General features: G+C 35.3%; 1 protein-coding gene across 1 annotated transcript in view; it reads left to right on the top strand.

The window, feature by feature from the left end:
- Positions 1-1,848: 1,848 nt before the first annotated feature.
- LOC110095694 (phosphatidylinositol 3,4,5-trisphosphate 3-phosphatase and protein-tyrosine-phosphatase PTEN2A) overlaps positions 1,849-15,303 on the top strand; it is a gene marked incomplete in the record, with an annotated part of 49,948 nt that continues 36,493 nt past the window's right edge. Inside the window, 5 exon segments of the mRNA XM_028692245.1 lie at positions 1,849-2,301; positions 2,577-2,669; positions 6,798-7,280; positions 8,923-9,024; positions 9,217-9,273. Coding sequence (XP_028548078.1) covers positions 6,888-7,280; positions 8,923-9,024; positions 9,217-9,273 — 552 coding nt within the window.

Consider the following 15,303-nt stretch of genomic DNA (forward strand, 5'->3'; position numbering starts at 1 on the left):
CACTGATGGTAAGAAGCAATATAAATGTCTTCATTGTGGAATAATTTATAAGAGAGGAGGCATTCATAGGATGAAGCAACATCTAGCAGGGATTAAAGGGACATTGCTTCTTGTAAGAAGGTGACACATGACATATGACATCAGATGCAACAAAATTTGAATGAGATATCAAAGAAAAAACAACAAGCACAACAAGACTTGTCGCAGATTGATGATTTACTTGGTGAAGATCCAGTTGAAGAAGAAAGGGGCTCATGTTCAGTCACGAAATCACAAAGTTCAGATATACATGGTAAAGGAATGGATAAAGGAAAGAGAAAAATTGATGAAATTGATAATTTTTTTGCACCTAGAACAAAACCGGGATCTCAACCTTTCTTAAAAAGTGTGATGGCATCTAAGGAGGCAGTGAACTGTGCAGATTTAGCAATTGCTAGATGGTTTTATGATAGTTGCATTCCATTCAATGCCATCAACTCACCTTTTGCACAAAAGGCTATAGATGCAGTTGCTGCAATAGGACCTGGATACAAATTACCGTCTTACCACAGATTAAGAGTGAATCTATTATGGGATGCGAAAGAGGAATGTAAATTGCTAATTGAATCTTATAGAAAAATATGGAAAGAAACTGGTTGTACATTGATGATTGATGGTTGGACAGATACAAGAAATAGGACAATAATAAATTTTCTTGTTTATTGTCCTCGAGGAATTTCATTTTTAAAATCAGTAGATGCATCTGATGTCATCAAAGATGCCACAACATTGTGCTTATTATTCACTGATATCGTTGAATGGGTTGGTCCGGAGAATATAGTTCATTTTATAACTGATAATGAAATTATAAGAAAGCTGGTGAGTTATTGCATGAAAAATATGGAAATATCTATTGGTCACCTTATGCAGCTCATTGCATTAATCTCATTCTGAAAGATATTGGAAGCATGCCTTATATTACAGAACTAGCTAGAAAGCTTCAAAGGTTACACTTTTTATTTATAACCATGCTTTTATATTGGCCTGATTAAGAAAAAGGAAATGTTGGACTGAAATTATAAGGCCAGGAGTAACTAGATTTGCAACAACATTCATTACCTTAAGAAGTGTCCATGATCATAAACATGATTTGCAAGCATTCATCACCACCAAGGCTTACATTGATTCAAAGCTAAGTAAGACAATGAAGGAGAAAGAGGCAGCCTCAATTATTTTGGATGCAAAATTTTGGAATGACAGCTTCATAATTTCTAAATTATCAGGGCCCCTAATTAGGTTGTTAAGAATTGTTTATGCAGATGAAAAGCCATCTCTTGAATACCTTTATGATGGTATGTTCAGAGCTAGAAAAGCAATAAAGATTATGTTTAGAAATAATAAAAGAATGTACAAGCCTTTCACTAGTATCATCAAAAGAAGTGGGATAATCAACTAAGACAAGGGATACATTCAGCAGCTTATTTTCTGAACCCTCATTTTCAGTATGATAGGCGTGGAGAGAACGAGCTGCGGTGTGGAGAGGATCGGAAAAGCTGGCGCTCGATTGGAATGATTCCCGCGCAAAAGACAATGTTGGGAGAAAAACGTAACGGAGGGGTAACGGGAGTGGTAATTTCGATTACCTAATAGTGTTTTGGGTGGCTAAATAGTAAATACCAAAGTTTAGGTGTTATATAAGTAAATAGGTAAGTTTTAAGTGTTATGTATGTAAAAACCCCAATTAAATAATATTTAAATAATTAATAAATTTTATTAATTATTTCAAAATAGCTAAGTATTTAACTAATAATTTTATTAATTATTTAATTAGTTTCACTTGTTTCTAATAATAACTAGTAGGAGCCTAGGTTTAGCCTTTCCCTACTTTGTTTCATCTGGCTTCGTTCCTGAGTGTAGTTTTGCACGAGTTCTTCTTCGTCGCTGTTCGACTTCGCTCCTTAGACGTCCCTTCCTGTTGGATCGGAAGTTACGACGTTGTTTGAGCGGAATTAGGAAGCAACAACGGGAGCTCGCTTGCTGTGAAGGCAACTTTCTCCCTTTCGCGCGCTTCTTCGGCCAGATCCCGTAAATCCGACGAACCAAAGGATTTCGTAAATCCGGGATTTACCACGAAAAGAGGGAATTTCCGTCTACCGCGGCTTTCATTTACCGTGAGATTTGGTCTTGCATTTTAGGCCGTTTCGCTGGATTTCGCTCAAATCCGCCTCAAATCCGGTCTAAATCCTGCTACCAAACAGCCCCTAAAGATATCCAGTCTCATCCGTGCTGCTGAGATTTTCTTATCATTTTCTAATTATGCTCGTAAGTTATGATTTTTTATTATATGTCAATTAATTGGGTATTTTCGATCGCATGAGATCCGTTTCCGAATCCATCTTCAAACTAGGGTTTCGCCTTCTTCCGATGGTTTGTTCCCAAATTCGTCTTCTTATTTCGTTTTCACGCTTCAATTAGCAAGGCTTTATTGGTTTCTTTGGGCTTTTAAGCCTTTCTTTCGAACATTATTGACTCGAGTACGCAATGTGTGTAATTTTTTGTTGATTCTCAAATTTATCGGTTGGGGCCGACTACTTCAGGGTTTTTATTGCTTTGAGGCTAGTGCAAGAATCTTGTCGACTTTGCGGAGGCGTGCGCATTGAAGATTTGAAACTCCGTTGTCGGGATGCAAGGTTTGCTTTTCTTTCATATAGTTTAAAGATCTGAGAATCTTCTAAAAGTAAGTATTTTCAGATTGCTTTGTATCTCGAAGCTTAGGTGTATTGAATTATATGCGAGTTGAAGGAGCATTTGTGGTGGGTGGGAGCGAATCAACTAGAAAACGTAGCTGAGCTGATCATCTCGAAAACTGTTATGAAAAAATGCTATTTCTTGATATGATATTTATCATTAACTCATTGAAGAGACGGAATTCTCCTGTTTTACTTTAAACATCCATTTCAAGCCACACATTTCCCTCCCCAGAAGTTGCTCCGATCCCAATCTTCAATTGAGTTATTGTTAAGAGTACATTCAGTTACATCCCTCTCATTGCTAGCATTTTAGCTACGTTTGATCTTATGTATTTCTTCTATCTCCATTGATTATTTGTTCAAACGCTAATGTGTAGTTCACAGATGCTCTCTCTTTTCCTGGTAATGCCATTTAAAAACTACAACCTTTGCTTTGATGGACCCATTTTATATTCCATATACTAGTTTCTAACTAGATAGCTATACTTCTGAAATCTGATATAGAATAATCAAACAAGGAACATATGGCTTCCATCTTTCTTAGTTAAGTGTATGTGATGACTTGTTACCAATTGGTTCTTTAGCTGACAATATCCAAAACTTAGAATTTGAAGAAAACAAATTAAGCTTGCATGTGTGATACCCCTTATCTTGCAATTTGTGTTCTAGTTGCTTTGAATCATAAGATTATTTTTTCCCTTCGAATTGAGTGGGGCAGATGCTCATGAAGTTGTTTCTACTAGTATCATTAAGGACCTATTATCATAGCATCTTAGTCTCTTTTGTTCTATGAGGAACATGTTCATGCATCTCCTTCATTTGGGCTCCATCATGGGGCCTAATTTACTCTACCAACAAGCAGCATTTTCTCATTCTGCCTTATCTCAACCTTTGACATTAGTGATAGTCATACCTTAATTTTTTGCTATGCTGCCTTTTGAGACATAGCTGCTCCTAAATTGTCAAGTGGAATCCGTTTATCTTGAAAGTTAACCTAGAAGATTAAAAACTTAGAATTTAATGGGAGTTTGTCTTTTTGGTAGGAATGGATTATATTGTTAGATATATATTCTGTCAATTTGTTTGGAGTGGAATGGGCTTTTGGACTAAGGGTATATTTATCTCATGATTAGTACGTGACCCCAAATAGTTGGGATATTGCTAATAATAATGATGATAGTGAAAGTTAATCCACTAATTGAACTAATTAAGTTGAGTTCTTGATGATAAGCTTCTAATCATTTTTGATAAATAGTGATAAGACCATTAATTTGGGATATTTCAACCACAAAATAATACATTAGTATATTAATTGAATATTTAAGTAGCCTTAATTAGTTTATTAACATCTATGATTCATTAATAGTTAATCTGCAATTTCTTTAATTAAGTTTTTGTTAAAGCTGAAAGTTTGATGGTCAGAACTCTAATTATATGCTTAAATTGAGATTGTTGCTATTGATAAAATAATGTAATACAAATTAAGTAATGGCCGAGTCACTATTAATTACTTGTTAATTTACTGACCCTTTAATTGGGGAGAGCAGTTAACCAGCTATAAGCTTAATCTCACCCCTGGGAGAGATAGGTGAAAAACCTCATGATTTATATGCCCTATTGTATGAACTTCTTTTCTGTTTGAATGATGTTGTTGTCGTGATAGTTTGACATTGTCTCCCCCTTCTTTCTTAAAGGAAGCAGTGGTGAGTGATTATGAGGTGATTGAATTGACACCATTCTCCTTTTCTTACTGATGCTGTCATTTTTTTTTCTTATATTTATTCTTGTGCTATTTATTTCTGGGGTCATGATTTTTATTGTCCAAAATTTTAGTTGCTTTTGGGGTGGTAGTGGAGTCTCATCTCCTTATATCTTTTTCACTGGCTTTTTGAATGTTCAACAGTTGTTTTTGCTGTATAGGTAAATATTGTATGGTGGTGCATTTGAGCTTATGATGAGGTTTGTATAATTGATCACTATGGAATAATAGGAGGAAACAACTAGGCTTTATCCTTGCCTAGTACTTTCTGATTGTACTTTTTACAACGTTATTCTTGTATATTTGTTAAGTTGGTTTATTATGAGTCATGGTAAGTCCGTGCTATTTTATTATATGCTTTGTGAAAAGCATAAAAAATTTACAGTAGTCAACAAGTTCTCATTTTCAAATGTTTTTGGTTGAACTTGCTTTCTTGATATTCTTGCATACTAAAGAAAATTTCATTCTATCTAGTATAATGCCTTGAATACAGTCTGAATGATTTCTATCATGTACATAAAAATATTTGACTAATTTTAGTTATAGCATTCTAAAATAACTTGACTATAGTTACACCTGCAGAAAAGTTCTTCTGGTATTCCATTGTCGTTGTAAAATGGTTTACAATGCAGTTTTAGAACCTACTGGCTGAGATTTCCATTAGCCATCTCTTTCATCCAATGGGATTTGCTTTATTGCTGGCAGGGAAGACAAAAATCAGCACCATAAATTTTCCCCATTTGATGTAAACAAATTAGAGCAAGTCTTCCTACCATGATCATTGGATTTACCACCATCATAGGATAGCATAAAAACAAAAAAAATAGAAAATATAACAAATATTGTTCATAACAAAAATTAAGCAGAAAAATCTAAATGCATCACCATTCATTACAATTTTGTTATAATTATGTCTTTTTCCTCTTTATGCCTCTTAAAAAAATCTACATTCTATCATTTTGTGTATATAAAGTAACTTAGCAAATATATAGATGATGCATGTGCTTTATGAGTTCATTTGTTAATGGGCAGCTTCCTTAATGAAATAAATATGGTTAGTTGTGTAATTGAAGGAAACTAAGTGCTTTATATGCCATTTATTTAAACAGGTTGTATAAAAGACATGCTCAAACTCCACTCCTTCACTAAAATTCCCAGTTTGAGAAAACTATTCAATCAAAACCCTTCAATTCAATAATTATCTTTGCCCTATGCTATCTGCATGGTTTGTTACTTATATGCAGCTGTTTGGCGCTCAAAAAGAAAGCTTGAGTGCACTCCAAAATGCTAAATGCTTTGATTAGTATTTACTTCACTTTTCCTTTTCTACTATTTTTAATGGTCCTACTTTTTATATGAGTACTTGAGTCATTCCTTTCCTCTTCTCTAAATTCTTTATGGTCACTGTTTTTTCAATATATCTGAGCAGCTTGAGTGCAATCCAAAATGCTAAATGCTTTGATTAGTATTTACTTCACTTTTCCTTTTCTACTATTTTTAATGGTCCTACTTTTAATATGAGTCCTTTTGAGTCATTCCTTTCCTCTTCTCTAAATTCTTTATGGTCACTGTTTTTTCAATATATCTGAGCATTCCCGAGACATTGATGACATCCCTTAGAGGGAGGGAAGGCATTAGGAAATGTTTCTCGTCTTTCCTTCCGGTTACATAGATGTACCTTAGGGACTTCTGCCTTTGAACTTCCAACTCATATAGTGCCTTAGTTTCTCCTTCTCCTGAAAACCATGTTTTCTTTCATCCTAACTTGGTTACATCAGTGGTGCCTGGTTTCTTCTACCTTTGGACCTCCAGTGGTTTGAATGCTTCTGCGAGTTTCTATTTCCTGAATAAAACATCTTCTACTCCATATCTGATTTCAATTTTGAGCTAAATTACTTTCAAATTCTCCAGAAATGATAATTGCATGTGATTGTGTACCAGGTGCAAAGTATTCATTATAGTCTGTTCCATCTGTTAAATTAAAATTGGATCCAATAGTTTCGGCATTGTTTTAAAGATGTTTTTCCCTTGAAACTGGATGAGCCACATGGGGACTTGAATCTGTAATGTTGAAAGCTTAATATATTATTTGTACTGCAAAATAACAATTTAGGCAGCTTTTTGAGTTTTTACCAATGTGGAATGAAGCTGAATCATGGGAATTTATCTTTCATTGCTTGGAAGTTTTTTTGCTCATGTTTGGATAATCTCTGAATGCCCATCTCATATTCTCAATTTTGCTCAGTAAATTACATATTATATTTAGATGTGGGGTTATTCTCTAAACACTAGCATTATCCATCTTGCAGAACCTGGGGCATTATAGAAGTACATTCACATTGCTCGGCACATTGGCAGATTTTTACAAATATTCTTGAGTTGTTACTGTTCTGTTTACTATGGCGTCATCACAATCCAATTCATCTCCTTCACGTCCAGTTTCAAATGACAGTCAGCATTCTGACAGACGAGAATCACCGTCGCTTTTGTCCTCCTCTGGAATCACCTCCTGGGCCAAAAACTTGAAGATACCACAGGCTGCGGTCCAAGAAGACCCTCAAACAGGAAATGCAGGAAAGTCAACATTTGCTCGTTTTACGAGTGGATTGGGACTACGTTTATCTCCCAAATCAACTCAGAAAGATGATAATGCTGAGGGTTCCCCAACGCCTACTCAACAAGGTGTTTTTGGCTCTTTGACTAAAGGATTTGTTGACTCGTCAAAAAATGCGGTCAAGGCTGTACAAGTGAAGGCTCGTCACATTGTCTCTCAAAACAAAAGGAGATATCAGGTATTAGTGTATTACTACCAATTGGATTCTTAGTCTGATGTTTCTTCCACTTGGACATCGTTATAATACATGTTATATACCACGTTACTTTCAACTTTTATTTTCCTTGTGAAGTACCTCTTCCATTAACAGTCTTATCACCTAAATATCTGCTCTGATTATGGATCATCAGTGTACAATGTATGCCTTGGCCTGCAGCAGCCCCTAATGTGGGAGCGCCATTGGATTAGGCTTCTTCAAGGGTTGTAGCCAGTATTTAATCTTATCACTATAACTGACATGCAATATGTACTAACCCATTTCTTATCTTAAGCTATCGTTTAAACTTGCTCCATAACAGGCTACCAATAATTTATTCGGTTCAAAATCATTCTGATCAACTATTTCTCTTAAGTGGGTGTTAGCCGGTTCTATAAAATTATTCTGTCCTTTTTGATCTACCTTCTTAATCTTACTACCTTGTCCTTGTCTTCAATTATATATATATATATATATATATATTGCTAAAAGCATAGTCAAGAACACAGGAAACAAACATAGTGACATGATAGATCATAGATCTTGTAAACGGGGACAACATAGTAAGGATAGGACAATTATTTATTTGCAGTGCACACATGCATTAAAACTATTCAATAAAATGCATGTGAGAGTGTAAAATTTCTGCAACTGTTCATATTTAGGTTTAAATATAAGAAATTATTGAATTCATACCTGAGGTGTGTCTATGAAGTGCGAAAGAGAAATTAAGGCGATCATTGATACTTAAAAGGGCATATGGAAGCCATGCCAGTCAAAATGCCTATGCTTCATTTTTTTTGCTGTTTCAGAGAGCTTCACAATTTTTTGTGGATTTCATAAACTTTTTTTCTGTTTGCTGTTAATGTGAATTTCTTTAGTTCTCGATTGATTGTACACGGGGTCATAAAGTGCTCCTTAAAGAAATGCATGCTCATTAAATGATGCACTATCCTCCAAACAAGATTCATATACGTGTATGCCTTCTTTGGATTTGCTAACAACTTAAAACGTTTTGACTTGGCCCTATTGAACTGCCTTGGTTTCATCCCATTTCTAATTCACAAACTAAGAGAATTTATATTAGTAACATGATAACATTTTTGACAATATACTGGCTACCTTTGCATTTACTTTACGTTCTCATACCTAATATTTTATTTTAAGACTATAATAAAGGCAGTTCTTGCTTACTTCAATAGACCGTTTGGTGGTTTTATTGATAAGCATTTAAGTTCTTGACAGTTATTTCTTAAAAGACTTCTGTTTACTGCCATTCCTAATTTCTAACTTTGTATTGCTTCAACATCCTATGGAATTTCATTTAGAGTAATTTATTGAAGGTTATAACGGAAAAGCTGTCTTGTTTCTTTCCTTAGCGCAGGATGCAAGGTAATTATGTTGGATATAATTTAGTATTGTTGTACCGATCCATTTATGTTAGAAATTCTGTTGCTCTTATTGTAATGTGATTGTCTATCAATTACCAGAGGAAACGTATCTTTGGAGTCCAAAGTGATGGTGATGAACATTAAAATACAATGCATTAAATATGATTGAAAAAGAAATAAATGCTAGTGGATCATGCATCTCTAATACATCCATTTTTTGTAAATTTTCTCAGGAAGGTGGATTTGATTTGGATTTGACTTATATCACAGAAAATATAATTGCTATGGGTTTCCCTGCGGGTGATATGAGTTCAGGGTTTTTTGGCTATGTTGAGGTAATGAAAGTTGCTTGGTGTTGAACTCATATATTAAGGCTTTGTTTGGGATAGCTTTTGATCATTATTTTTTTATTTCTTTCAAAAATCTTTTGTGCTAAAAAGTTGCTTTAGGAAGCAGTAAAAAAATTATCCCAAACAAAACCTAAGTTACTGAGTAATAGGTGATTTGATGATCTGTATAATTTGCAGGGATTTTATCGTAACCATATGGAGGAAGTGATACGATTTTTTGAAACTCACCACAAGGTATTGATTATTATTCACTCTTTTTTTGCTTTAAAAAAAGTGCTACATACGTATATTTATTCTTTTTTACTCCAATTACAGTCATATATTAGTATCGATCGAAGACATTTTGGAAGATCATGTCATGGTTTTTCAAATGGAATGAAATTCTGGTGCCATTTGATGCTGAATGCTAAGCTATCATTTCTAAAATTTAAACAGAATTGAGGCTAAATAGACTGAAAGGTTAAAGATCCATTAAATTGCTATCATCATTAATTCTATCTTAACTACTTGGATTGGTTTTAGGGATACTTTTCCGTTTATTCTTTTGAGTGCTATTTGAGATGTTTACTTTATGCAGTGCAAGCATTTATACAATTATACTTCATGTTATTTTTATGTTTTAAAAAATAATATTTCTTTGTAATCTTCTCACGTTGTTTAGTACACCCATATTATCAGTGCAAGTCTTTATCATTTATTGTGATCCTTCATATAACCTTTAACCAATTAATCATTATAGGACTATATCATGAATTATAAACATGTCTTTCATATCGATCATCAAGGTTCTTACATAACTTTTCACCATGTGATTCAGGCTCAACAATTTCCTCATGCACAAATACGTCTATAATTTTAATCATCTCTCTTCATAATTCCCTTATATGCAAAAAGCATGAAGGTGGCTGAAGAGTTATCAATCTTTTGTCCGACTAAATTGATGACCTTGCATCGTTGATATCTGATTTTGAAGCCCACCCCTCTACTGTTGGTCTTTGGTTTGACATCAGGCATTTCCTTGGTTGATCTTTGGTTCGGACATAGGGAGTGACTGTTTGTTCGCTATGCATGATAAACATTTTAATGATGTCTCTTGAATCGCTAACTAATGGTTATCATTGTGGTCATTAGTGAATCTAATATCTAGCCTCCCATTAGAGGATAATTGGTTGCACTCCTTGGTTTTCATAACCATCAGAAAAAGTTGGAAAATAAAAGAAAATATAATGAAAGTATGTTAAAAAAAATGCATGTAAAACCTCGAATGGCCATTGATCTTTGGTTTGACTCAATTGTTTCAATCTGATCGGGTTTTAAAGATCATCCTTTTGTTGTTGATCTTTAGCCTGGCAGGAGGTCCCTCCTGATTCCATTGAATTTTGGTTTGGATATATGAAGCCATTTCTTTCTCGCTAGCAATTGCATCAAGATGTAGCTTGAGAATTGCTTTCAAACTATCATTGAAAGGCGGTTAATGCAATCACCGAGATATCATGTGACTTTGATGTTGTCGGCATGCTTAGAACATCCCTTTAGTTATTGAAGACTGATTAAGTATTAACGTTATTAGAGTCACCCTAGTATGAAGAGAATAAAGGCTATCTATGAACACATGTTTAGAGTCACCCTAGTATAATAATAATAATGAGTTGAATAAAGCATGTAAAACAATAGTTGCTTTTAAATTCGGAATTACAGAGCAAATGGAAATTGACTGATGCAATAAATATCGACATACATTTGATGCAATAAATGCTCTCATAATACTTGCTTATGTGCTACAAATAGCGTGCACATTGCATTATGGCATTGTGAGCTCTTTGCGTTATGGTGTATTATTTGCTATTGACAAGTATGAACTTGAGATAATATATCTATTGGTTTATTGTGAATGTTAGCTGATGTAGAACGGTGGGGGGGGGGGGGGATGTAGAACGGTGGGGGGGGAATTAAAGAGGAATTTAATGCCTACTTAAAATAATAAATTAAGTTTGGAAAGAAGTAATTAATCCTCTCTTAATTTAAAATTTAAATAGGAATCAAATTAGGAAGTTTCCAAAAATAGATTTCATAATTTTGGTAACTCCCTTCATGCTCAAATTGGATTTGATTAGAGGAATTAAGGGCTTGATTGGGGTGATATTAATGAGCTAATTAATTAAATGGGGAAGGGGGAGGGGGCCGGCCAAAGAGGGGAGAGAGAGGGAGTCTAGGTTCAATGTAGGTGGACCCATGTCTTTAATTATTGATTGGAAATCAGATTTAAAATTTGATTTCAGATTTTATTCAAAGGAAAGAAATTTCCTAAACTAATTCATCATTTAAGAAGTATTTAAATTCAAATAATGATTTGAATTTAAATAGGAAACTTTCCTAATCAATAAGAAACTATTTTAGGAAAGCGATTAAGAGGAGTTTGAAATTTAAAATTCATGGGATTTTGGAGGGGGGCCGAATTCACTTTCCTAATTAGGATTTACTAATTAGGATGAGATTTAATGTCCAATCCAAATCAAATTAATTTTAAATTTGATTTTAGAAACTTTCCTAAAATAGGATTCTATTTTAGGAAAGGATTCAAATTTCAAATTTGAATTAATTGATTTAAAATTAAATGACTTTCCCAAAGAAGTTAAGCAAGAAAGGAAATTATTCAAGTGGAGATTGGAGAATTGGAGGCAAGGGAGGGGGATGGTAACCGGCGGCTTGGCTAGGGGTGGTGGAGATGGGCCGGCGGTTAGTTGGACTTTAAGGGGCTGATTTGGAGATGTGGCGGTATGTTGAGGTTGGTGGGTGTGGGAGGATTATGTGGCCCGACAGTAAGGAATTTGGTGACGCCTTAGGCCGGCGGCTTGGGGTGGAGAGAGGAGAGGAGAAAAGGATTTAGGGAAAGAAAGATACAACCGTGAGTCCGGACACATCCTGCAGCTGACAGGTAGTGCGTTGCCCTTCTCCAATGGACTTCACGCCACGAGCCCGGACCCATTATGCGGCTGGTGGAAACTCCGATTCCCTCCCATAGGAATCTCAACCAAGTTCTCTCCGAAGAACACAAGTGCAAATAAAATTTCTTTTCTTAATAATTCATCATTACATTACACAAGCAAGTGCCTCTATATATAGGCCTAAAAAACTAAACAAGACATATATGCCCCTAGGGCTTACATAGGACGACCCTCTTAAATAAGGGTAAAAATGAAAAATTACGAATAATAAATTTTGATAAGGTGGAATGATCTAGGCTCGATCGTCGTCTCCTCCTTTGAAAATCTTCATGATCGGATGTCCGCATCATTAGCTGTATGATTTAGAACATAGGTGTAATGATGCAGGACTATTTAGATGACATGCTCATGGATTCATGTGGGCATTGCACAACTAGTGGATTAGAACAATTTCGAAACAAAATTACAAGCAATTTTCAAACGACGATTAAAACAAATGAGTGGATCAATTGCGTAGGCTTAAATCACATGCTTCGAGTTTGAGCTATCAAAATAATTGAGAAAATAAAAGCAATACAGAATAGTAGTTTTCAAGTTAATCCCTAATCTAACAACGAGATTTAGGATGCATAGAAAGCACGCTCAATTCCTATGAATTTGCTAGGCTTAGCAAGAGCACTTGGATGAGTCTTTGCGATTACAATCAAGCCAACGAGAATTTAGACCTCCAAGAAATAAGACACAAGTGAGAAAAGAAACCTTTGCCAAAGGGATGTGGAAATCTTCCACTCAAGGCTTTCTACATGCTCGTTGATGGCTTCCGTTAGAACGCACAAGATGCCATCCACGTCCTCTTCAATAGTATGTTCAATCTCGTTCTCCTTGATGATGTACTCAGATGTCTTGTGAAGAAAGAAGCTTATCTTGCTTTGTGGGAGGGAAAGGGCCAAATGCTGGAATATGAAATTGGTTTCAGATTCTTGTCAGTAGATTATGAAAATTTAGTAGAGAAGAGCCAAGAGGGTCCGTGGAAAATTCAGCCAGCAGCAGGTATTGGCTTCCAACTCTTCTCTCGAGGAGATCAAGCACTATGAAGGAATTTCTAAGGAGATCCCAATAGGAAGGTTGGCTGTTACGGGTGAGAGGAGAAATTTAGAAATTTGTTTCCTAAATCATAATGAGAATATAGGAAATATTAAAGAGGTGGACTTGAAGAAAAAAAAAATCGGCTCAGGGAATTTCTTTCCAAAACCCAAACGTGGAATAGGAAAGAAATAAAGCAGGTTTGATTTTGGATATTTCGGCCAAGAGCAACAGAAATAAGTTGAATTATTTCTAAAAGTACTTAACAGGTAATTAGGAAATAAATCCCGAGTTTGCTCATATGATGGTCGGCAGCATCCAAGGATGAGGGAGGGATTTGTGGGGAGCAATTAATGTTGATTGATTTGGATTTAAATATTAGGAAAGGGGTTTTAAAATCCTATTTGAATTTTAAATTCAAATAAGTTTTAATTATGAACTTTCAAAAAATAGCTTTCATAAATTAGGAAAGATTTCAAATTTCAAAATACATGATGTTGAATTTGAAATCAGCCCAAAATATGTCCACCTAAATTAAGCAATATTTTGAGGGAAGGAAGGAGTGGGAGGGGGCGGCGGCTAAGTGGATGGAGTCGGCGGCATGGGTGGAGGTGTAGGTGGTGTTTTGGTGGGTGGAAGGAAACTATGATGGAGAAGTAAGGTAAAGAAGATAAAACCACGAACCCGGCCGTCTCCAAGGTTGGTGGGTGATACACCAATCTCCCTCTCCAAGGGATCTCTCCAAAGCTCTCCAAGAACTCTAAAAAAAAACTCTCAAACACAAGTGTAGGAAAAAATCTTAATAATCATCCATTAACCCAAAACAAAGGAAATGAGGCTATAAATAGCCGGGTACAAAGACTCAAGAAAATAAAAGACCAACTTGCCCTTTGGGCTTACATGCGACCACTCCCATGAAAGGGGTACAAAGGAAAATAATAACGACACCTAAGAAAATAAGAAAATGCATAAATAAAATAAATACAATCATGACTCAGAAATACAAGGACTCGATCGTGGCCGTAGATCGGCGGCCACGTCTCTGATAAACCTTCCACGCTGATCTGATGTCCCCATCATGTAACCATGAAGGTTTTCAATCCATTTGAAATGTTTATTACTAAGTTTTGGATTGTTTATATTACTAACACATTTGAAATGTCTATTCAATCCAGTAAATAGTTGCTTTATATTTATTTTTATTGCGAATTTGGATTTGATTGCACTCTCTGTGCAATTCAAAATTTGAAAAATTACTATGAACTAATATCATGTAAACATATCATCCCATCTCGTTATTTAAAAATTTGTGCTTTATAGTAGTCTTTTTCAATTACACAATTTTCTGAAATTCATCAAGCTTAATATCCAGAAATTTTAATAGGTCTCTGTTAGACCGGTCCAGAGAGGACCGGTCTAGCCGGTCCAGAGAGGACCGGCTATAATGGTTTACGGGAGAAGGAAACAGGCGGAAGGAGCCAGGGAGCCGGCGGACACAGCAGGGAAGAAATAGGTGGGGTCCACTTGTTTTTCAAATTGAATCTTGGAGCCAAAAGGAGTGGAAGCAAGGGCAATTAAGTCCTTTTATGTTATTTTTGAATTGTATGCATTAAATAGGGAGAGAAAGGATAGATTAGGGTTATGTTGAATTTGCTTGTAGTTCTTTCTTGTTCTTCTTTGGTGGCTAGGCTCTAGATCGAATTCTAGAGATTGGGAGAGTGCGATCCTCCTCTCGAATAGAGGATCCTTGTATATTTGCTATTTTCCTTGCATCTATTAGTAAAATACAAGTCCTTTCTCCACGTTTCCTGCAGTTTTTCTCTGTTTTTCTTCAGATTTGGGCTGTTTTCCTGCTGTGGACAGCGGTTGGATTTGTGATTTGTTGCCAGAGTGATTAGGAAATACTTGAAATCAAGTATTTCCTATCAGTCTCCAACTATAGCATGTTATATTGGTTATTTGAAATAAGGGGGAAGCCTGATGTGTGACCAAAAAAAAAAAAAAAATACAAGGAACTTGATGATGGTTCTCTGGAAGGCCTTTCAACCATAAAATAACAAACTAAAGTGGGCTGCGATATGATCAAAGTTGTGGAGGCATGTACCAAAATCTCGATGATTTGGTGGAATAAAAAGTAGTTACTACTACGACCTTAAAAGATTTGGTCAAAATTAGAGAAACTGGTTGACTCCTAGCAGTTGACTGAGCAGTTGATTAGATTTTGTATTAGTTCTTG

This window comes from Dendrobium catenatum, unplaced genomic scaffold (assembly GCF_001605985.2).
Source record: "Dendrobium catenatum unplaced genomic scaffold, ASM160598v2 original_scaffold_153559, whole genome shotgun sequence".
NCBI lineage: Eukaryota > Viridiplantae > Streptophyta > Magnoliopsida > Asparagales > Orchidaceae > Dendrobium > Dendrobium catenatum.